Raw genomic sequence first — 23,841 nt, forward strand, 5'->3', positions numbered from 1 at the left:
TTAAGTAAAAACAAAAATAGATATATAAAAAAAAAAAAAAAAGGTAAACTATAAATTGCTGCATCCACTGCAATGTATGAAAACTCATTGCGAGTGTTGAGGAAAGTTTTTTTAATGATCCCGGTAAGGAGAGGTGCTCAGGGTGCTGCAGCAACCACCCACCCCAAGTGGGTGGGGTATATTATGTGTATTATTATTTTGTTCTGTCACATTATACACCCCACCTCTCCCGGTCGCTGTCACCCGTGATATATTTGTTTTAATTATTTCAAGCAGTGCAAGATTTTCAGATGGTTTCCTATATGTCCTGTAGTAATTTGTCTGTAGGCCTTTAATCTGTCATGGCAGGAAAGTTTGGACCAGATCCAGACAGCCTCTCTAGTATGAACAAAATATAGTTCAACTCCAGCGTTCAGCCAACAGCAGCACTTAAGAAATATGGTTTTGTCAGTGTTATCCTGATTAAATTAGTAAATTAGCCTGCATTTCTTGTCATATGGTACGATGGTACCGTGAGGGCATTAAGTCTTTTGCACAAAACTTTAATTAAGTCTTACTGTAACGCTGTGGTTTTATTGGCTACATTACAAATGCATTTCTTGCTTAAATTAAGAAAATCAAATTGTATCAAAATAATATTGTGAATCTTTCAGAAGGATCATGACGCAACAGCCTCTCACAAAATCCCTTGATTCCTCCAATATATGTGAAATTAAATAAAATGTATATTTTTTTCCCCATTACCATTTTTAATGCATTTTGAACGCTTAAAAAATCAGATGAAGACCGGACTCTGTATGTCTTACCTTTACCCAGCATATACATCTTTTCTTAATTTGCTGCCAAATTTTACCTAGGGATGGGTATCTTGGTCAAAAGACAAACAAAGAAAGAGAGACAGTACTCAAGAGAAAGTGAGTGGGCAAGCGAGCGAGAAAGCATGACTAAACAAAAACTGAAACTTAAATTTATAAGGTTGTTATTTTAGGCAGGGTTAGGTATTAAACTAGAAATAGCAGCACTGTTGAAACTGACACAGTTGGCAAGGTGTATTGCAAATAGTGATGTTTGATTCAGACTGAACTTGAGAGGAAAGGCAGGGGCTGACTTTCTCACAACAGGCCAGGCTAAATGCTTATTCTGGCAATCTGACTCGAGACCCGCTTGAGTCCCATCTGTGAATGGGTAAACCCCCTTAAGGCCGTTTTATGCTTCTGCGTTGAATCGACGGCGTACCCCCGCAGACCCCTCTGTGTCTACGCCGGACCCTAGTACGCCGTAGCCTGACGTGAACCTCTCTAAAAATGTAACTACACGTCGCGGCAACGCACGTCTGTCGGCCGTGGCTTGGTAGCGTTTCCCCCGACTCATTTCCTGGTTCTCCTTCTCCATAAACAACATGCAATCAAGGAGATGGTGAACTTTTCCTGCTAAAGATTTCCCACCGTGGTCAGTCTCACTATGACTCTAGAGTCGGTACTCGCTCTGAAGCTAATCACAGTCACTCTCTCAACCCCCGGCCACCACACACACACACACACACAAACACACACATATGCCGGCTCGACGCACACACCAGCGCTCAAGTATAAACACCAGACGACTTACATTGGCTACAGCGACAGCTCTGTGTGGAGCCTCCGCAGAAGCATAAAACTCCCACCTTTTAAGATCTTTTAAAGGTGGGAGTGCAAAATGCCAGGTTGTCAAACAGCACACTAGGCTTATGTGTCAACAGATTTATTCAACAGGTCAGCTTGGGCAACGAGGCGGCCTCTTCATTTCATTTTCACACAGCTAATCAGGCAGGATTTGACAGACCCTGGCTGCCAATATTTGCCTCCCTGTTCCCCTTCACTTGCTGCCTATTGTTGTAGTGATTGCAGAGTAACCCATTGACACTGGTCACGCTTAACTAGATTGTGATTACTGGGAAACATTGCACAGGGACATAAAAGGGCTAATCCCAGTTCTTGTTTGCCACACTGGTTGTTGTCGTGCAAGGAGTAATAGGAGATGTAGGGAAATGTTAGAGCAAGTGACATGCTACCCAACTTTGCCTTTTCAAATTAGCATGGCAGTAAAATTTAATGACTCCAACTGTACATAGGCGTGAAACTAATGTTGCAGAAATCATTGTCTGTTATTGTTTCCTCTCAACTCCATCAATTGTTGACTGCTTTAATGACTATTATCATCTTTCCATCCAAAGCCCAAACTCTTAATTGTTTCAGACTCAAAGCTTTTCCTCTGTGTCTGACTCCCTTGCTCTGCTGTTTTTTTCCCCCAGATGCCTCCGCCTTGGGGGACACCAAGTCTCGGGTGACTGACAGCTCACAGTCGCCCAGCTACCGCATCAGGACTGAGTCAGAGCAGGTGTCTCTGTACTCCCCGGAGCAGTCCTCCCTCCATGAAAGTGAGGGTCTGTTATTGCCTTCTCTCTATCGTCTGCAGCCTTCTTTTCTCCAACTAACATCTTTATTGTTTTTTTTTACCTCAGCATTGTCCCACTAAACCGAACATTTTATCTTTTCTATATGTTATACTTTGAGTTTAAACAGATAACAACTGATCCCTCAGGACAGCTTATGAAAGGCTGAATGATGTAATATGGCACACTGAATTATAGGCCTGGCAGATCAGTTCTCCCCCTGCTGTGCCATTTGTCATTAGCAATGCAGTCTAGGTAAAGGTCACGTCTATTAGGAAACCTTGTATTATGCGTCTGTCTCCTGTTCCTCTAACCCATCCCTCTCCCTCTGCATTTCATTTTTAGCCTTTTTCTGTCACGCTCTTTCAGGATCCGCGGTGAATTCACGAAGCTCAACTCAGATGAACTCGTACTCAGACAGTGGCTACCAGGATGCCAGCAGCGGTTACCTCAACAGCCAGAACCTGGGCAAGGCTGAGCTGAGGATGCAGCATTCCTTCCCTGGCACCGGAACTGGTACCATGGGAAGGAATACCAGGGCCGAAGGCCAGGCTTCAGCCCAGGTACTGCCAGCAACATATTGCTGTTGCCAAGCACAAAATGTATCCGTAGCGTTTTATCTTCTGGATAACACCAGCATATATTGAATATATTTTTTTTAATTAAGAGGAAATGTAATTACATAAAGTGACAATTAGCTTTTAATGCATAGCAACAAAAGAGAAACTCCAAAATTACTGTAGCATGGCAGCGTTTGAAAAAAATGTCATATAAACTGTTTGCAAGATTGAATGTCTACATTAGAAAATAGGGAAAGTACTTTAGCTTTCTGGAGGGATCCTAAGAAGCCATGTGCTGGGGCCAGGCGTATACTATGTGCTTATGGTTTTATCACATACACATAATATGTTTGTTTATTTGGTTAAAATATTAAAATAATACAAATATTTATTATGGTTATTTTTTCATCTTATCGTAATTGTTGTCTAAGTAAGTGTTTCTAAGTTGACTTAAATGCCTACTGCATGTGTGGTAATGACGAGTGAGGGGCTTCAGCATGGGAGGGGATGTGTTCATATTGCAAACTGTATGTTTTGTATTTTGTTTAAAGCAATAAAAATGCTAATCACAAAAATGAAATTGCCGTTGCATGTTGTTCAGTGAAGGTAGCGATATGATGCTTAAAGGCACAGAAGGCGTCGAGTGCTTAGAGCAGCATCGCAACATAATCATGCTTCATACAGCGTTGTACACGCAGACCACTGAGAAACCAAATGGCACTGTCATACATAACGGGGGGGGGGGGAAGGGGTGGAAAAGAGAAAATAAATATGGCCTAGAGTAAAGTCATGCCCTGTAATGAATTGGTTTATGTAATGATGTGTTATTTAGCATGTCCTTATCATTGTGCAAGTCATTTTATAGCAGAGTACAACATGATTTGTTAATGATTTTAACTGAAGAAAGAAATTCATGAAGCCATGTTGTTTTCTTTCGGACTTGCAGGCTCCAGCAGTCACAGCAGCAGTGCCGGGTCGTGCTATGCGGAGGGTAAGCTCAGTGCCTTCTCGCTCTCACTCGCCAGCCTATGCCAGCAGTATGTCACCCTCCCGCGGCTCCCTGCGTACCTCAGGTGGCAGTGCCTACGGCTCCCCCATTGTAACTGAACCCAAACCCCTCTCCAGCATCTTCTCTACAACCTTGCCCTCGGCCCAGCGCACCAGTAACACCGGCGGGGGTGGCAACAGCCCACCCTACTCCACGCAGAAAAACTCCCCCGCTGCGCTGCGACGCATGGGCTCCACGAACTCTCGCTCAGGCAGTGCCAGCCGTACAACCTCGCCGTATCAGGCCTCTGCGGGGTCAACATCAGGCCGCATGGGCTCGCCTCTGACAATGGTGGAGAGCATCAACCCTCCACTGACTAAGCAGCCTACCCACTCGTCGTCTCCAGTAAGGGCTAGTATGACCGCTGTGCCCCAGCACTACAGCTCTACTCTGCCGCGCTCCATGCTCCACAACACTGACCCCTATGGACCCCAGAGTTACGACATTTACGAGAGGATGACGCGACCTGACAGCCTCACAGGTGCTCAAATGCATACACACACACACACACACACACACACACACACACACACACACTCTGACATTTATAGTGTATCAGCTCAGCAGCCTGCTCAAACTCACATAGACTCTCATATCGGTAGATAATAACTATTTTCAACTACAGTATATGGTTTTGTTGCAGTGTTTTTGTAATCGAAAGGTCAAATCGGAGAGGAAAAGAGTACATGGTGTTTTCCTCTCTGTCCCTTCTTTTCCATTAGCTTATAGCTGTGTGAATCTCCGTGTCATTATATGTTTGTGTGTAGAGCCACACCTCCAACAATAATAAAAGGTAGATAAACAAAATGGTAAGATGAAATGCTTCAACATATTCAGATAATTCTTTTTTAACTTTAAATAATGCAATGTGCAAGAAATTCTAAAATGGATTATTAATGTAAAATGGATCATTAATGTATAAAAAAGTAAACGTTGATATAATGAAAAGTTATAAACACCTTTTTAAACGTTATTCAGCTTTGTAGGCTGTCACATAATTGCTTTTCATGAATTCTTCCGAACTTTTTGAGTAGAGGATATGCGGGCTGTAAATATTTGGACAGTAATACATTTTCTCACAGGATAAAAGTGTGTGTGTGTGTGTGTGTGTGTGTGTGTGTGTGTGTGTGTGTGTGTGTGTGTGTGTGTGTGTGTGTGTGTGTGTGTGTGTGGTGTGTGTGTGTGTGTGTGTGTGTGTGTGTGTGTGTGTGTGTGTGTGTGTGTGTGTCTGTGTCTGTGTGTCTGAGGAGGCATATCTTGTTTGAATCAGAAAATCAGGAGCCAACCAATTTCTCCCCACAGCCACTGATTAATTCTCAGCTCTCGCTTTTTAAGGTATCTCCTGGAGATAACAAGGTAGTTTTGACAAAATAAAGGAAACCACAGTTATTACATAGAAAAATCAAACCTTTGTTCACATTTCAGTACGATATGAAAGCTTTTCAGCTGGATTATTACTGGTGAAAGCAGAATTCCACCCTAAAAGCCAAGAGCATTTTTGTTTGCCTCCAAAAGGTAAAAGAAGCACTTCATATCACTGTATTTTGGTTCCAAGGTTAATGGACTGTTTTCTGCTTGACTTCCTGCTGCCTGGGGATATCCTCAGATGCGCTGGTTGATGATGACGTTCAAGGTGAACATGTTTTGTTGTGTGACATCGGTTTCCCGTCATCCTCAATGTGTTGTGTTTGCATGTACAGTAGGTGCTGCATGTGCACACGTGTCTCAATTTGTTCTCGGTTAAATAATCATCTCCAACCAATTGCCATTTTGACCACGTTTATTGTAGTGTGTTGTGTCGATGTGGTTTAACTTTTAAGCCTCAAGAACATCGGTATCGGCCGATGTTCACCTTGTCGACTCCCATCTGCCTTTCGGCACATAAGATGACATGCACCGATGGCACTGGCGATGTTTATCTGTTGTGTCGCATCGACTTTGTGATGCTGTGGTGTTTATTTGCGGTTGGACTCAAACAACGGTAGCTAAGGTAAGAGTAAGAGGCAGCAAGCGGGCAACAGGTGCAGTGCGCTTGTGTGGTTTGTTTACAAATAAAAGTGAAAGAAAATGTCAGCTGTGTGGGAGTATTTCCCTGTCGAAGAAATATCAGCGACAAGAATGCATTCTGTATGAAAAACACAAGAGGTGAAAGACAGCCCTATTTATGTTTCTAATCGCTTTTATATTAATTACATTTCATGTAATTAACATTACATTAAACAATCAACATTTTCATGTTTCCACAAAAAGAATGTTTTTGTTGGTTTACTTCGGTACTGAAATTTTCTTCTCATTGAGTAGGCAGGCTGTATAGTAGGCTAAAAATGCTTTTGAAGCAGTTATTTTCCAAAAAAGATATTTTTCATTTGAAAGAAGGCTACATTACAGGGTGTTTCATATGTTTTGTATGATTGAATTTGTACTCCTTTTAAAGTTAAAATGTTGAGAAATACTAAATGGCTTTGATGAGCCATAGTAGAAGGAAATGAGATGATCACGTGATCAGTCTCAATTGCAAACATTCGGCAAATGCCTGACAGCCTAACCTTGATATTGTTGCTGTTGGTAGCTTTCTGTCAGTATCTATCTGAAGATGTGTTGCCTCCTTTCCTCACCTCTCTTTTGCTATGTCACACATTGTCTGTTTTCTTTTCAACAGACTTCTATCCCTTTTCTGTCTCCTATCTTGTGCTTTTCTCTTTTTCCCCTTACCTCTTTTTTTTTTCTCCACCACCCACCTGGCTCCCCTTCCTCCACTGTCATTGGCAGGAAGTCTTACCTTTTCTCTGCTGCTGAAAAATTGAGACAAATTGTCCCTAATAATGTGCCCACGCTCAATGTCCATTTCAGAGCAGAGTGGGACAAAGAAAGAGCGAGGAGAAACGGCACATCTACATGTGTGCTTCAACCTGACAGTCAAGCCATCATGGTAGTTTTAACCGTGGCACACCTTTTTTTTTTCTTCTTCTTTTTTTTTTTGCAGCTATTATCACTTTTAAGTATAACGATTTTTTTCTGGTGATCATCCCTGTTCTCCTGTTTGTGGGTTTTTGAAAATCATTTTTGTTAAGGAATGCAGTCAGCTGCATCCATTTAAGTGTTTGTTTCTCCAGAGCAAGCACGCGCCAAGCACGCCACCGCCCTTCATCTAGCCTCTGCCAAGTGCAATCTGTTAAAGCCACGGTGCGACGGCTGAGGGGGAGAATTAAATGACTATAACGCACTAGGAATGTGGGCCATTCATCCTCAATAGACAGCAGTATGTTATTTCTCCGTGACAATTTGCAGATGCTTTTTAGAAGGGACTGCAGCCCTTCTACCAGGGGAGCAGAATAAAGAAGGCAGACAGATTAGTCTCCTCTAAGGTTGTTTGAATGTTGCCACTTTCAGGATTTGGGCTGCTGAGTGGGAGAGATATGCATGAAGGCTCCTGTGCCTGGGAGATTCTGTCCCTGTCACTCGGCCACAGCCGGGCTTTACATGAGATGAGAAGTCTCTGGTGGTCCTGGACGGCCTCATTAACCCTCTTTTCATTTTTGTTCTTTTTTTTTCCTCCCCCTCGTATATTCTCTCCCGCTTTCTTCTCTGCTGCTCCCGCCTTTTCCTTATGTCTTCTCGCTACCTCCCCTTCTTCATATCCTCACCCCCTTTAAACCTTTGAACAAGAGAAGCTGAACTGATTTCCTGCCAAGCTCCTGCTAGTGGCTATTGTGTGTGCACTGCCACAGAGTGAAAGGCTTCCTGGGCTAATGAGTGTGCCACTACAGCACACAGCAGCAGCAGCAGCATTCAGTTTTACTCCCTTGCCTGCACAACAACGTGCCTGCCATGTCAGAGTACTTGTTTATATGTAATTCATAGTACAGTTTAAACCTTGTGCCTAAAATGTTGTTATTGAATAGAATCCATTGATGAGTCTGAAATTGTGGACCTACAGTATATTTTGCAGCTACATTGGTTCATTTAGCAAAAAGCCACGAAAGCAAACACTAAAAGCTAAGAGACAACTGGCTCATTGATTTTAGTAAACTGTGTTGAGAAATAATTTATTTTGAATGGCTAATTTAAAATAATAATAAAAAATAAAATATTTCTTTTCACCAAGCAATTCTTAAACAATGGAGAAACAACCTGGTAGCATGCGTGGAGTGGGTTCAGCCCAGGAATTAAAGAATGTAGAGTGGAACCAGTGAAGTGTGTGTGTGTGTGTGTGTGTGTGTGTGTGTGTGTGTGTGTGTGTGTGTGTGTGTGTGTGTGTGTGTGTGTGTGTGTGTGTGTGTGTGTGTGTGTGTGTGTGTGTGTGTGTGTGTGTGTGTGTGTGTGTGTGGGGGGGGGTCAGGAGGAGGAGGTGTGGTACTATTCGTAGGGGCCAATCTGTTGAATATGCAAAGCAGGCAAGATTTTTTTATATTGTCAAACCGATAACTGGAAATCAACCCAAAAAGCATTTTCAAAAAAAATTATTTAACATGGTCTCCATCATCTGTTTACTTCAAGGGTGTCTGATGATGAAATCGGAGAAAACCTTTATTTGAAGTTTAACATAATCTTGAGAGTCAAGTTAGTATTTTGTTAAAGCTGATTAACATCAAATAACTTGCACTGATGATCTGCACAAAATATATCCGTTATTATAGAGTCAAATGGAATACTGCCAAACCTGACCAGTGGGTTAGCCTGTCTATCAACTAGTCTTAGCCCGTACATAATCTAGACTGCAACCATCTATTTAATAAACATTAACCATTAATCTAGTTAATTCATTATTTTATGCATAGTATAAACTGAGCTACTATGGGCCTGTGGTGTATAATCAATCAGCTAGAGGTTAGCAGGGTCGGCTCAGCTTCTTTACTGCTTGGTGCTTCAGCGGTCAGCCTCAGTCTAGTCTATATACACAAAGTTCCACTTCTGGGATTGCTCTGGTGCCGCCGGAAGTTCTGCCTGATGTCCCTCATTTAGTTCGAATGTCCGTTGCCTTGGCCTTCCTTTGTGTTGGCATTCTAAACTGTGGTCGATTTCTGAGGACTAGGGTTAACTGCTCCTCAGATCTCTGCAGGGTAAATCCAGACAGCTAGCTAGACTATCTGTTGAATCTGAACGTACCTTTGAACGTACACGTTCCACCAAAAGCGTGGCTCCGCTCGGCGCTTAGCGCCGCCCAAGACGATTGTGATTGGTTTAAAAAAATAACAATAAACCAGAGCACGTTTTTCTCCCATCCCAGAATGCTGTGTGGATTCGCCAGACCCTCCTCCGCAGCCCTGTGGAGGAAGGTCTGGCAATGCGAGACTAGCCTCAGTCTGGCGCGCTATCTACATCTAAAATCTTCACTCGCCTTACCCCCATAGGCAAACATTCTTATTCATTAATGTCCTCTGTCTCAAAATGTGACACAAATCCTTCATTTAGCTGGTTCTGCATGGCAGAAAAAGTCTGCGCCTTAGCTCATGCAGTTGGAGAGGACCCAAGTGACGTTTGGAAGCTCGTGAAATGTGCAATGAGCAGTTAGTTGCCAGCTGTATACTGGTCCACTGGGCTTTACAGTGTAGTGAGCTTCACTGATGTGATGTTTAACACAAACACAGAAACGGATCAAAATAAAGAATAAAGAAAAGCAAACCTGAGACTTCTTTTAAATTCACATTTTCCTCTACTTTTCATTGTACCTGTGTGTCTTCCCATTTTTCTTCATCTTTAAATGTGTAGTCCAAAACACAATTATGACTTCTTCAGAATGTTACAGTAAAAGCATGTTACTGTACCTCTTGTCACAATAACACATTCACCCCAAGTTTAATTCAAGCATGGAAATGATTAGCCAAATCTTGCTGTAATTGTGGTCCATCTTCAAGCATAAGACCTTCTTTATTTTGTTTTTGCAACTTTACAGCCCATAATCCATCTCCTGCACAGCAATATTCGAGTTAATATGGTGTCTTTTAGTCTGTCTCAAAAGACAGAACTATAAGATTCAAATTTGTTGTTTTAATTACAAGGTTCGTTTTACTTATTGCTATTTAGTTTAATTGCAAATGTATCCCTGTTAACCCACAGGTCCTTTAAAAACTGTTAGCAATGGGCTTCACTGGGAGGATGGGAACATTTATGGTGATTTCAGCACTTTGAGGTGTGACATAATAACATTGAAAGCTCCATCTGAAGATGTTCTGCCCTGAAGAAAGAGCAAAGATATGTGCTGTGTTTGCGTTGCGATTTTTAGTCATTTTGAGGTTGTTTGGGTAAGGGAATGAAGGTGATGGGGTGAGGAGTCTCATGGCCGTGGGTCTTCTTTACATGGACGGACTCAGAACTACAGATATTGTTGTTACCTCATGCTGCCCCTGCAGCCTGTTGTTATAGTGACTTTTGTGTAAAAGAGTTTTTTAATTGGCGCACTCACCTGTGCGTTTCTTTTCCTCAACCTTATCAGGTTAGCTTGTTGCTGATTACAGAAGCTGTTTCCCGTATCGCACATTTCCCAACATCTGCTCTGGCCATGCTCTGATTGGTTCACCTCTTTCTTGGGCCAACATCGTCGGCTCTTGTTGGCCCTCACCAGTGGATGATTTTACCCATTTAGTGCAGTGCAGTATTTACTATTTGATTCTGCCTACTCTTCTTCCACAAGAAAAAAAGACTGACACCAGTGCAAAACAAAGTAGTTGCAGTTTCTCATCGCACATATTCTCTATTTATATGTCCAGTATATGACAAGACTGTTTAATCAGATTGCCAGTGGCAGTGGATGGTTAGTTTGTTTTGTTTATCTCTGCACAATGTTCTTTGTAGTACAAATACTACTTACTAGATATTTCCTCTCAGGCTGGTGCAGAACATACGTGGATGTTGGCAGTTAACTGGCTATTGGCTGGTGTCTTTGTGTTGTGTTTAAGTAAAACACATGACTAAGGCAACAAAGCCATCTGTCTTTTTCAGTGCTAGTTCTTTGAAGATGGCTTTGTGTGTCAACGCTTTCTAGCTATATATATATATATATATAAATAAATGTGTGTTTTTTACTTTTTAATTGGGGTCACAATACTATACAATAATATTGTTTTTTATTCTACCCTCCTGTTCTTTAATTTGTCCTTATTACAGTGTGTGTGATACTTGTTTTGAATATATTTGGCTGAGGTATGTGTGTGTGTGGGCAGCGTGTATGTCAGCTTTGTGTAATGGGTATTAACAATGATATACAGACACAGGGAGAGCTAATAGATGTTTTTAACTGTTGCTGTGTTATTTAATTGTCTTAAAGGACCGTGTTTTTTTTTCACAAGTTTTAGCTGATTCCTGTATCGTTATTTACTATCATATATTTTATATGGATTTATCACTGACAGTCCTATCTCCAAGCGTATCATATCAGGTTTTTTTATTTTTGAAGGCATTTTTCCTTCCTGTTTGAATTCATTTTTATCCAGTGTAGAAAACTTGCTTGAGAGAGGTCACACCAAGCATCATCTCTGCTTTTATTTTTGTCAGTGTTGCATTATTGTTGTATGGTAATGCAGAGCAGACTTTGCATATCAGTGAACCACATTACCATGCAATGATGACATTAACTTGACATGTCGTTTACTGTGATTGATTAGTATCAAGTCTCTTAAGCCCTTTTCACAGAGAGAGTCCTCAATAGTGCTGACATTATGCCAGCTTTGTTTATTCACACAGAATCAACCCAGTGTGTGATTTCACATAGCATGCCGGCATTCCAGGAGCAAAAGATGCAAACGTGTAACACAACCACGTCTGCATTTAATGTGTGTAAGCTGATTGGCTGACTGTTTCAAGACAGAATCACAATAAATAGGCTGAAAGTCATTCAGTGTCTTCCTCAACGACACTTTGACAGGACACATGGGAGTTGAATGACTGAGTGCCCAAACCTTTGACACTTTACTTATAAAACTCTTGGTGTCAGACCATTCTGCTGCTAACCACTTATCCGCTACCCACTCTCCTTCATCTCCAGGAATACGGAGCTCATACGCCAGTCAACACAGCCAGCTGGGCCAGGACTTAAGGTCAGCCATGTCCCCAGACCGCCACATTGCACCAATCTACGAGGATCGGACGTTCCAGGGCCCTTTGTACCGTAGCCCCAGCCACACCCAGCAGGGCACCCTCTACAGGAGCACGTCAGGTTGGTCCCACATTATTTCGATGGTAAACTAATCTAAGGACCATGACAAACAAAGGACATGACCCCATTATAACACCGTATCCAAGATACACCCATACTTGTGTATTTTCTTAATTGCCTCTCATCTATTGGCTGCCACCTTGTAATGATGTAAGACTGCAGATAAGACTGCTATTGTTCTGTGAATCTGAAGTTGTTTTTTCTCCTCAAATGAAAGCTGTCGGGGACAAGTGACGTGATCGTGATTCATTGTGACATTTTAAGTGTTACCTTTTATGTCACTAGGGTCAGGTGTTGAAAAGGTCTGCAAGTGTAGGACTGAAGTGGTCTCAGTTGAAAACAATGTAGTAGTAGTAGTAGTAGTAGTGGTAGTAGTAATTGTCAGTATAATGTATATCATGAGGTTTTAATCCAAAATGTACGATGACCTTAGTTACATTAAGGTATATATAGCTAGTAACGTGTGATGAACAGGAAAGTTAGCAAGCTAGCAACATACAGATAAACTAGCAGCATCACATCACAGGGTCAAACGGTTAACATTCAGTACTCAAGGCAGACTGCAACAACTCAGGAATAGCTTCATCTGCTGCAACAATGGCTAAATAGAAAGAGTACAAACTTACATCGTCTCTGACTTCTGAACGGGCAGCCGTAATGAAAAGAAACATGACGCGATCTCTGGGATTTTCTTACTTAAATTACGTAATTAGCGTACCTAACTAACGTAGCCATAACTACACACACTGTAACCTACACAGTCTCCGTAGCGTGAGGAATTCACAACAGTAACGAGTAACATGCAACACTATCTATCGGAGTAAAAGTATTTCATTCATCGAAAATATGTACTCAAGTAAAAGTGGAAGTAGGAGAAAAAAATAATACTCCAGTAGAGTACAGATACAGCCTTTTAGTACTTAAGTAGAGTAGTGAAGTAGTTCTACTTCATTGCTATACAGCTCTGTTAATGATCCACTGTGCAATCAAAGTTGGAAACCCCTGCTATAGCTAACAAATGATACACAATGTTTTTGGATTTGTGTAACGTATAAGACTATTCAATTACTTCCTATTTTTCTTATTTTCCTTCATTTTCTCTCCTCTTTGTTCGCGCTGTCTCTGTATCGTCATGCATGTAAAGATGTGCACAATGTTTTGTCTCATAACATTTATATTTCAAGCTGGCCCATCTTTGTTTTAAGGGCACTTTCTTGTTCTCTAATACAGATGTTCCCCAGTCTTCAAATCTCTCGAAGTCTTTTCCATCTAGTCTGCAGCCCTTTGACTCGGCTGTATTGTCTTCCTTGGGGAAGAGCATTTCTCTGTCCATCTGCCCTTTACCTCTACCGCTACCTATGTTATGTCTTTCTTCCTTGCTTTTTCCTCTTTCCTTTAATTTCTCTTTTACTCTGTCATCCTCTCCTTCCCTCCCTCCCTACCGTTCCTCGCTCCACTGTCAGCGTTAATAGGCAGGTACTGATATGTCATCCTGCCACAAAGGAGTCCATTATACATGTGTCACACTGAGAATGAGAAGAAGGATGGAGGGGCCAGTGGACATGTTGGTTACCCACAATCACAGCCTGCTCTCTTCCAGCACTCCTGATGTTGGCATTCTCGTCTCATCATCCCTTCTGCCTCAGATACACATGCTTAGTTTGCACTGACACACACACATACTCCATTCAGCCTTCTCTTTGGCACACAGGAGATCTGCTTAGACCGATAAGTTTCCTAATAAATGCTATTGATGCCGCAAAGAAGCCCCCAGACGAGCCGCTATATTGTGTTTATGCCAGCTATATTGAGAAAATGTGAGAAGGGCGGAGCTGGAAAGGCTGTTCAATATGGAGTCTTTGTAAGAGCTACCTCATTAGAGAAATCCAATTTGATCCCAGAGTTTTTCTTTGTTATGTTGTGAAATAAAATTTCAATGGGCCATTTTCCCCCTCACCGGCTTTCCGTGCATTCTTTGGCTTTTTGTGAACGCTTGCACTGTATTTTTTTGTGCAAGAGGGAGCAAGATTTTTATGTTAAGTAGAAATATTGATCCTTGGCTGAAAATATGACAAATTGAATCCAAATTGTGTATGTTAAAAAGTTACACTGTTGTTTAGAATTTGTCCTAGAAATGTGTCTTTGGCTCTGTTTTGGCAGATAACCATATTGCAGGGAAATGCTTATGCGCAACATAGAAGTGCACTGATGTGAGAAATTGTGTTTTTGGAGCAGCCCCACAAGGTGACGTCTTGGTTTCTGGTAGGAGGGAGTATGAGCATGCACATGCCCAGTCCTGTTGGCTCTGATAGTGATCTGACCAGCGCAGCAGTCACGCTGCCACAGATCACGTGACTGGTGAGAAAGAGGGCTAAAATCCAAGCAAGCTTGTTTATGCATTTTTGTGTTTGTGACCCATTGTGTTAAAAAACTAGGTCATAATATGACTTGGAGCAAATGAACAGGGGAAAGACGACTGAAGCGGGATGCTGTCAGGCTGAATATTGGACCTTGTCTGGAAGGATGACTTCTCTGCATGTTTGCGATGCTTCCGATTTACTAGTGTATCTCTGACTGTTTTTGGAGCTGGTCATGGTTTACTGCTGCCTCTCTGCTTTGTTTGGCAAAGTGAGCCTAAGAACACAGTGGCGCAAAGGAGCGAGAAGATTTGTGGATCATTGAGCATGTTGAGTCCTTGTGTCCTCTTGGAAAAACCAGCAGGATCCCTCTGGTTAAACACAATCTTGTAAAAACAAAACAGACCCTTGAAGAAGAAGACTTCTGCTTTGTGGAGCCATGGGAGCTGTGTTTTATCCTCATCATCAATTGGTTCCAGATTTTAGAAAATGCTGAGTCTGACGGAACAGCCGCATGTTTGTATTTTCTGCTTGGTTTAAAGTGGTATGCTAACGGTGTGCAAAACCCAGAGCAGAATAGGTTTGAACGCTGCTAATCTCCAGTTTCTTTTATTTATTTATTTTTGTCTGAAGCTTTTGTTTTTTGGGTCCTCAGGTGTGGGGAGTCTCCAGCGGACACCCAGCCAGCGGAGTACCATGATCTACCAAAGAAACAACTATGCTCTTAACACAGCAGCCACCTATGCTGATCCGTATCGCTCAGCACAGTACCGGCCCTCCGATCCCAACTGCGCTCGTCAGGCTGTTGTCGTGGATGATGGTGCTACCCGCTCACCCTCTATAGACAGCATCCAAAAAGATCCCAGGTAAGTACTGCTCACATTTTAGCGTAATGCTATGTTTCTAAACTACTACATGTAGTCGGTGGTTAGTAGCAAGCATAGTGTAGCAGGAAACAGTCATCCGAAGGGACTACTTATGCTTACAAGGCATCCCTGTTCTGCTAGGTCAACGCCGGTGTCCTCTTACTATTCAAACAGGGAGCCCCCTGGGTAGTAACATGCAGCTCTAGCTTTTAAGCTGGCTCTACTATGCCTGGCCTCTTAACAATAGATTCTCACATAGGCTGAAGTGCTGCGTCTGCTCTTGTCGTACAGACACGTGTAAGCGTGGAGAGATTGGGTTGACCTCTGCAGTAAACCCCCTGACCTCACACATTGGGAGCTTTGTTTACAACTGTGTATGTTGCTGTAGTGTAACCACTTGAATAGAGTGCACCAGGGGGACCACCACGACCCAGGTCCGTTCGGAAAGTAAAGTCGGAGTAAAGTTTCCTACTATAATATTTAACATTTAAATTCAAGAATTTGTTATTCATCTTTGTGCTGTGATATAATCAAGACTAAAGGAGTTTGACCAGCCACATGTATTTCACACTCAGTGAGTGAGTCAATAGCATATCTGACACAACTCAAACACCAGTAATCACATTTTTTTTGTCACCCAGTTTTGTATATAGAAGAAAGAAGAAATGTTGATAAGTAACATGCCAGTAGAAATACAACAGTATTCTTTATTGACTTTAGATTGCAAAAGAAATTGTTGAAGTATTTTTCAAGAGCAGGCTAGAGACGATGCATTCCTCACTTCTTTCCTTAGCTTGCTGCATACAGAAAAGCATTCCAGTCCAAGTGTGACTAAAGTCGATAGTTATATACACCCGGATGTGAATATAATTTCCTGGCCTTATCAGTTTGCCCTGAGGTGCTGAAGTATTCATTTTGAGGAAAACTGTTTTTTAAGGAGACAACTTAATTTCTCTCTCTCTGTCGTCATGCTGATACCTTTGCACCCCACCTGTAATTTTAGGGAGTTCGCTTGGCGTGACCCAGAGCTGACAGAGGTGATTCACATGCTGCAGCACCACTTTCCCTCGGTGCAGGCCAACGCAGCGGCCTTCCTGCAGCACCTGTGCTTTGGCGATAATCGAGTTAAGTCTGAGGTAGGTATTGTACCACTGATGCCATAATGTGTCTGATCAGAATGACTTTGTCAACCTCTGTACTCAACCACCTTAACTTCCAATAATTAGTACACATTATGCACACTTCTGTGCTTTTATCAGTGCCAATCGTGTCTATGTTTAAACGGAAGCTGCAGCTTATTACAACATATTATTTATTTTGGAAATTCCAGCCATTTGTTTGATAGCACTCAAATGCAGCAACATTGCTACAACTTGCAAGCGTGTCTTGACGATCAGACCAGTCGTAAACAAATCTCCGGGAAGGTAATAGATTCATTTGGAAGAGAAAACAAACTATCACAGTGAGTCCACAGACTAGCATTCTGGTTTGAGCTTGACCTTCTATACTTGCTATTGTTGTGCACGCTCACAGCTTTCCTGTGCTGTGGGAGATTATAGACCTTTTTCGCTTTTCCTACTATGACATGTTGACATGTCATAGTAGGAAAAGCACAGGTGTATTCAAAACCATTAATGATGGCTGCATTCTATCTGTAAAGTGTCTTGAGAGAACTCTTGTTACGATTTAATACTATAAATAAAATTGAATTGAATTCCACTTAGGAGAGGCCCTGGTATTGTGCATGCTGACTCACTGAAATAGCTTACTGGGACACTTGATGGAATTGAGCCATCGTTAAGGTTATCAATTTCAGCTGTGCTTTTCCTACTATGACAAGTCAACATGTCTGCTGTGAAAAAGGTCCATTAGTGACATCATGGCTCACCTTCAGTATTACCGCCCAATAATGTGGTAGCTAATCTCGTTCTTTCTTGTTGCATGATAGGGCCTATTTTTAGCGCTCTTGTCCCACTCCAAGAGCCCAGCAATTACTTTTCATATCATCATCATATCAAATAGAACATGATATAAAAACCTGAGTTGTCAATCGGTCTGTCGGTCCACCGCTTTGTTCCAGACTAAAATATTTTAAGGATTAAAGGAAGGATTAAGACAACATTTGTACCGACATTCATGGTCTGCAGAGGCTGAAGCCTCTACTGCAGATTCACACATATAGACGCAAAGACACATTCTCACTGCTCACTCATGCCATAAGCCAATGAAAAAACACCCATAGCATATGGCAATGGTTAAAATAGACACACAGGAATCCATCGTTCCACCCTTTTTATCCCTCAAAAAGTATAGGGCCAAGCTTGTCCTTTTATCAGCGTAAAGCAGGAAGAGGAATAAGACATCAGAGATGAAAAATGCGTTTTTTATTCCCACATGCCAAATGTCAACATATCACAAAATGACTCGTACCATACAATGAAAAGCTGAAAGCTTATTTTGATAGCTATCTTTTCCTAGTACATTTCATTCTTCTCTCCAGATGAAAATGATAATTTATTCTTTTTTTCTAAGGTCCTAGATTAGAATGACTGTTCCAAATAATGAATAAATTCCCTGTGCGTAGATTCTCTTGTCACATGAATAAATGCATGCTTATGCTCTCCACAGTATATAAGATGAAAAAAATGTTGTTCGTGGTCAGAATCTTTTCCCCACCTGATCTCTCTCACATTGCCCATAGGTGTGTCGACTGGGAGGAATTAAACATCTGGTGGACCTGCTAGACCACAAGGTCCTTGAGGTCCAGAAGAACTCTTGTGGTGCTCTGAGGAACCTCGTTTATGGGAAAGCTATGGATGAGAACAAGATCGCTGTGAGGAACGCAGGAGGTATCCCAGCTCTGCTCCGCCTGCTGAGAAAAACTGTAGATGCAGAAGTGCGGGAGCTTGTCACAGGTAAGTCAGCATGTGTGGAGGATATATCTGCAGTTTAAAACTGTGAGGTGAATTCTGAGCTTTCCGCTCCTCTTTGAGGATGTGGGCATATGGTGTTCATACTGTCTCTTTATCCCTCCTCCTCACTGTTACATTGTTCCACATAACGATTATCCACTATAAAGCTCCTCCGTCTGGCATGAAAGAATGCAAAAGTACACATCCTGTCATCCAGGGCTTCAACTAATAATTATTTTCATTATGGATGATTTATATCCAGAAAATATCAGAAGAAAGTGGGAATGTGGCCATCTCAATTTTCCCGATTTCAAAGTTACATCTTGTTATTGCTCGTTCTTTTTCCGAACAGTCCAAAACCCAAAGATATTCAGTTTACTCTACTTTAAAAGCAGCAAATCATCACAATTAACACGCTGGAACCAGAGAATGTTTGGAGATTTTGCTTGGTGAATAATTGAAAGCGGCTATAATTGATATTTTTATTATAACAAAATCAAATGACAATGTGAAAACAATGTAACAATGTCAAAGGAGGCACCTGAGAGAATAATCACCTCATCTGCAGCTCCCCTCGGCTTTGCACAGCTTTGTTACAAGTTTAAGCTCATTGTTTAGCTGTCCAGCCTGAAAGTTATTGTTTTTGGTTCACTGTCCCCACTTAAGAGGTCTATTGTAGGGTTACAGCAGGACAGAAACATTGTGCAGAAGATGCTAATTATTTCCCTGACAAACCTCGAGGTATTTTAGGAGAGATTTTTATAGAACTGTGTTGGTTTGGTTGCTCATGGCTCTTGATGTGCTCTTTGAATGTGGCTCGTGGTTACCTGATGCTGCCTGTCATGGTTAACCATACAATGTTGCTCATAGTGATTAGGTGTGAATTAAGATTCTCTGACTAAACAGTTAAACAGACTGCTTACCGGGGTCTATCCTAAAATTATTATTGTCGTAGTAACTGAGTAATAGAGGCTTTTCCTTAAGTTGCTGTCACTGCCGTCACTACTGCTTACGTATGCAAAGAAATGAACATTTCCTCAGGATTCCTATTCTTTTACTACTTAGGCTGCAGAGAGGTTTAGCTCCATCTCTGTCTGAAAACAACTGTCCCTGAAAGTCTGCTTGTCAGTCTCCTCCTCTCTGCGTTGCATGTTGTGTGTAGCTCACTTGTATTTGTGTGTTGTCTAAGCTCTGCTAGCAGGGTCTAAATCCATGTTGTTTAGGATCAGGGTGGAGCACTACAGAAATAAGTTAGCCAAGACATTTGGCTCTCGGGTGGCTGAGTCAGCTGCTTGGGCTGGACACCAGCCCCTGCTTTAATTGGGTCTCGGGTTACAGTCCAGCAGTCCCCCGAAGGAAAACAATACAGTCAGAGTACGGACACCACACACTGTAGCGTATAGTCTGGGAGGAGTTCAGTTTCCTGTTTTGATTAACGGTCTGTTTACTTTGCGTAACACATCCTAAAGGAGCCACATTTTAAAAGAGCACATGAGCATAATTTCTCTTCTAATGTGTTGCTTTTATAATTAAGTACACAGGAGCCAATGGCTGATAACCAATCAAATTTATTTCGCTCCTTTCATTCACATTTCAGAAGGTTGTACAGCCGTGTTGCCCAGCCAGATTAAGCAGCGTTAATGTGAGCTCTGTTTAAGGTTTTCCCCTTTCATCTACTAGCCTGAGAGCCTGCTGCGGCTAATTGGTAGTACAGGCCCCAGGATGGGGGAGCGATTAGAAAAGGTCAGAAGCGCTGCATCACCTCTGGTTAATTACGGCTGATGAGAACAATCCACATAAAGAGCTTTCAGCTTGATGACAAGGGCATCCCGCACTAAAACTTTAAGTAGAGCAGACAGAAATCATTTACTCACCAGCAGCTTCATTCTACTTAAATAGCACTGTTTGGGCAATATTGTATATAATTATAACACTTTTAAAAGCAGCATCAGTGTTGTCGGAGCTGGTGAGGAAGCCAGCGCAGGTGTCATAACTTAGCTTGAGAAGAGTTGGGGCTTCCATTGTGTCAGTGGCTTCTTTTTTTTTGGGGGGCTTTTCCCTTTTATTATAGTGACAGTGGATAGACATGAAAGGGGGAGAGAGATGGGGGATGACATGCAGCAAAGAGCCGCAGGTCGGATTCGAACGCGGGCCGCTGCAGGACCCAGCCAACATGGGGTGAACGCTCTTACTGGGTGAGCTACAGGTCGCCCCCAGTGGCTTCTTCTTGACTCCGCTGGGAGGTCCAGGTGTCACCTGTTCTTCGTTAGTAGCTGCAAGAACAGGCCACCCCCGGGTCCAGGTCAGAGGTCATGTTGTGGGGACGCACAAAGCGATCTTGGCTGCCTTACCTGCCTCGCCTCCCAGCAGCTGTTGTGGTTGTTGCTCTGTCCTGAAACAGCCCTTCAGGTCAAAAGGCCAGACTGCACTGTACCGTCATTAGCTCCAATACTGGGGACACCCCAAACACTAAAGCAATGTTTTGTTACCCTTTGTTAAATATAACGTCGCTCCTCTTATCTTGGCTTTACTTTGGCAAACTCAACTACACTCTTAATCATGATTTCATTCTTTTTGAGTTTGTCAGAGTCTGTGTGTTGCCCTTACAGCTGAGTGTATGTAAATATAATTCTTTGTTCTTACCGAAAAAGATTTTTTATCAAATAAAAACAGTCATTGATTTGACTGTTATGCACTCACCGCCTCATCTAAACTCCTCATGTGTTCCAAAAAAGACAAATCTCTGGATCTAGTTTGGTTAGGCAATGAACTCCAGAAACTCCTGGTCTCATGTTCCATATAAAATCCTACTTGAGCCAGTGCTAATTTATTCTTCCTCCTGTACTATTATCACCTGTAACTTCACTGCAGTCATACTATAGCTTGTAGTCTTTGTTTTTGTAAATATGTTCATTCATTACAACTCACAAACTTCTCATTCTGGTGTGGGGATTACAAGTTCCAGCGAGTCTTCTGCTATTTGCCCACAGTATTTGATGCCATTTGTGAACATGTCAAATTCAATAACGTGGACTCAGCTGCACGTTAACATGGCAAACTCTGTAAGATTAAAACTTGTTTTTACAGCTCTAACCTGTAGACCTACATAAAATAATAAATAATAAAAGCTAAAAACAAAACATGGATTTAAGGGTAGACATTTTAATACTATCCTGTTATTGTGTTTTGTTTATATTTTATATTTTATTTTGATTTTTGATCCAATGAACATGTCAAAAACTTAAATTGGAAGTTGCTCAGTGCTGGCATCGATCGCTGTTTTTGTTTTGAGAACAAAGAATGAGGAGAGTAAGACCTTTTGATCAAATGAAAAATGAGAAATTGACTTTCATCCAAAAATAAATCTAGTTATAGCTGTAAGCAGCAATGCACTGATTTCCACTGCATGAGGGAGGAAATGAGAAACTCCTACTAACCTCAAAAGTACACACCAAGATGCTTCTGTGAGGTTTAGTCAATGCTGCATTAACACATTTTCAGTTCTGCTTCCAAAAATGAAAGGTTAATAAATTTGGAGGCTTTTGAATGGTCAGCAGCAGCTACAGTGCAACACACCCAGTTGCACTGTAGCTGACAAAGTCGATGACATGCCGACCTGTGGCTCAAGTAGGGCTGGGCAATATATTGATATTATATCGATATTGTGATATGAGACTGGATATCGTCTTAAATTTTGTATATCGTGATATGACACGTGTTATCCGTCCCTGGTTTTAATGGCTGGATTACATTAAAGTGACTGTTCTAGCTTTTCTATTATTTGCCTTTACCCACTTAGTTATTATATACACATTAATGATGATTATTTATAAAAAAAAAAATCTCATTGTGTAAATATTTTTTTGCAAGCACCAATTGTCAACCTTCCAATACCGCCGCAATATCAGTATTGAGGTATTTGGTCAACAATATCGTGATATTAGATTTTTTTCCATATCGCCCAGGTCTAGGCTCAAGACAGTGATTCTCAAAGTGGGGTCTGTGGCACTCTGCCAGGGGGTCTGTCAACGTTTTCAGATTCATTTATTCAGATCATCATGATGTAAAAAAAATTATTTATTTTTAGATCAAAACATTTTTTCAATAAAAAAAATAAGGCTTCATAGTTCAACAAATATTAACATGTTTAAATATATAACAGTTCATAAATGACTTTCTAATCTACTGTAACAACTCTTGGAATCTGCAAATATGTATACATGAGGGGTCCCTGGTATATTCTCTATCGTTTAAGGGGTCCTTAGCTGAAAACGAAAATTGAGAACCTTTAATTTAAGAGATAATGATCAATCAGACATTTCTGGAACCAACAAAAGATCAGTTTAATCTCTGTGTGTCTAGTAGGTGGTTGATGGTTGTGTTTAGCCTAGGTTGGCACAAATACCAGGCACATGGAGAAGCTGCTAGCATTTTGCCACAAAAAGTGAAAAATGCACTATGATAACTCTATTGTACTGTGGAAGAACAAGCAGCTTACAGTAGCATATAAATAAGACTTTTGAAATTTAAATAAAACATTAAATATGAATGATATAGTAGACCATACTTGTGCCCCATATTTTCTAGAAATGTCATCCAAACATTTTTTTGATTGTTTTACTCTTTGGCAGCTAGGGGTCTGCTATGTCTTTATTACAAAATGTATTCAAAATGATCAGAAAAATAGCAGAGGAAAAAAAGGAAACCTGTTTTGGAACGGATACAGGTTTGTAAGCTCAGTGTTGTGAAAGCTGTGGGAATTTGACTGTTGGGTAGATGGTGTGAACTTTGGGCCCTGACACACAAAGTCAACCTCAACGAACCAGGACTGCAAACTTGGGAAAAACTTTGTTAAGGCCCTCTCTCTCCCATTGTGTTCTGTCTCTCTTCACTATCTAGTATCTAATAAAGGAAAAAATTCCAAAAACCAAATCTAACCACTGACGTACCATTATATTCTGCATCTTTGCAGGATGCAATACACCATTGGTGTTCTCTATCTATAATTCAGCCAACAGTGTTTATGCTACTGTGACCCGCTTTAAGCAGTCTCTTAGTATGCTTGTAATAGAGATGAGAAAGTTGCACCCGGTAATGTAAGGTTTTTACATAGTTTGCACTGCGCTATTGCTGTCAGTCTGCAGTGTTGCTTGTGGCAGAAGCAAAGACGTAGGTGAGAAAACAAAGAATTGCAATAAAGGGGTGACATTATTGATTTTCTATAATAGCAAAACTGGTGAATGGTTGCGGATAACACAATAACAACAACAACAGTGCTGCACACTCAATGGGCAACAATCAGCAACAAACCACTCAATGATGGCCTATTGGTGCTGACACCCAACTGACTACTTGCTTGGTGTTTCAGAGCCCTTAAGGCGCCATTATACTTTATCAGAATTTCTTGTCATATGGTCAAACCGCTTCCAGGAGAGATTAAAAATGTGTGCCATTATCTCCCCCCTCTCTATGGCAGCCAGCTTTTCACCTCGCCTTCGCCTTGTGGCCGTTCGGA

General features: G+C 41.5%; 1 protein-coding gene across 1 annotated transcript in view; it reads left to right on the forward strand.

Moving 5' to 3' along the window:
- Positions 1-23,841, forward strand: part of LOC120570318 (plakophilin-4-like) — an 82,773-nt gene that overhangs the window by 46,100 nt on the left and 12,832 nt on the right. Inside the window, 7 exon segments of the mRNA XM_039818606.1 lie at positions 2,291-2,416; positions 2,777-2,994; positions 3,938-4,520; positions 12,021-12,191; positions 15,204-15,414; positions 16,418-16,550; positions 18,116-18,329. Of these exon segments, the coding sequence (XP_039674540.1) occupies positions 2,291-2,416; positions 2,777-2,994; positions 3,938-4,520; positions 12,021-12,191; positions 15,204-15,414; positions 16,418-16,550; positions 18,116-18,329 (1,656 nt within the window).

Source organism: Perca fluviatilis, chromosome 12 (assembly GCF_010015445.1).
Source record: "Perca fluviatilis chromosome 12, GENO_Pfluv_1.0, whole genome shotgun sequence".
Taxonomy (NCBI): domain Eukaryota; kingdom Metazoa; phylum Chordata; class Actinopteri; order Perciformes; family Percidae; genus Perca; species Perca fluviatilis.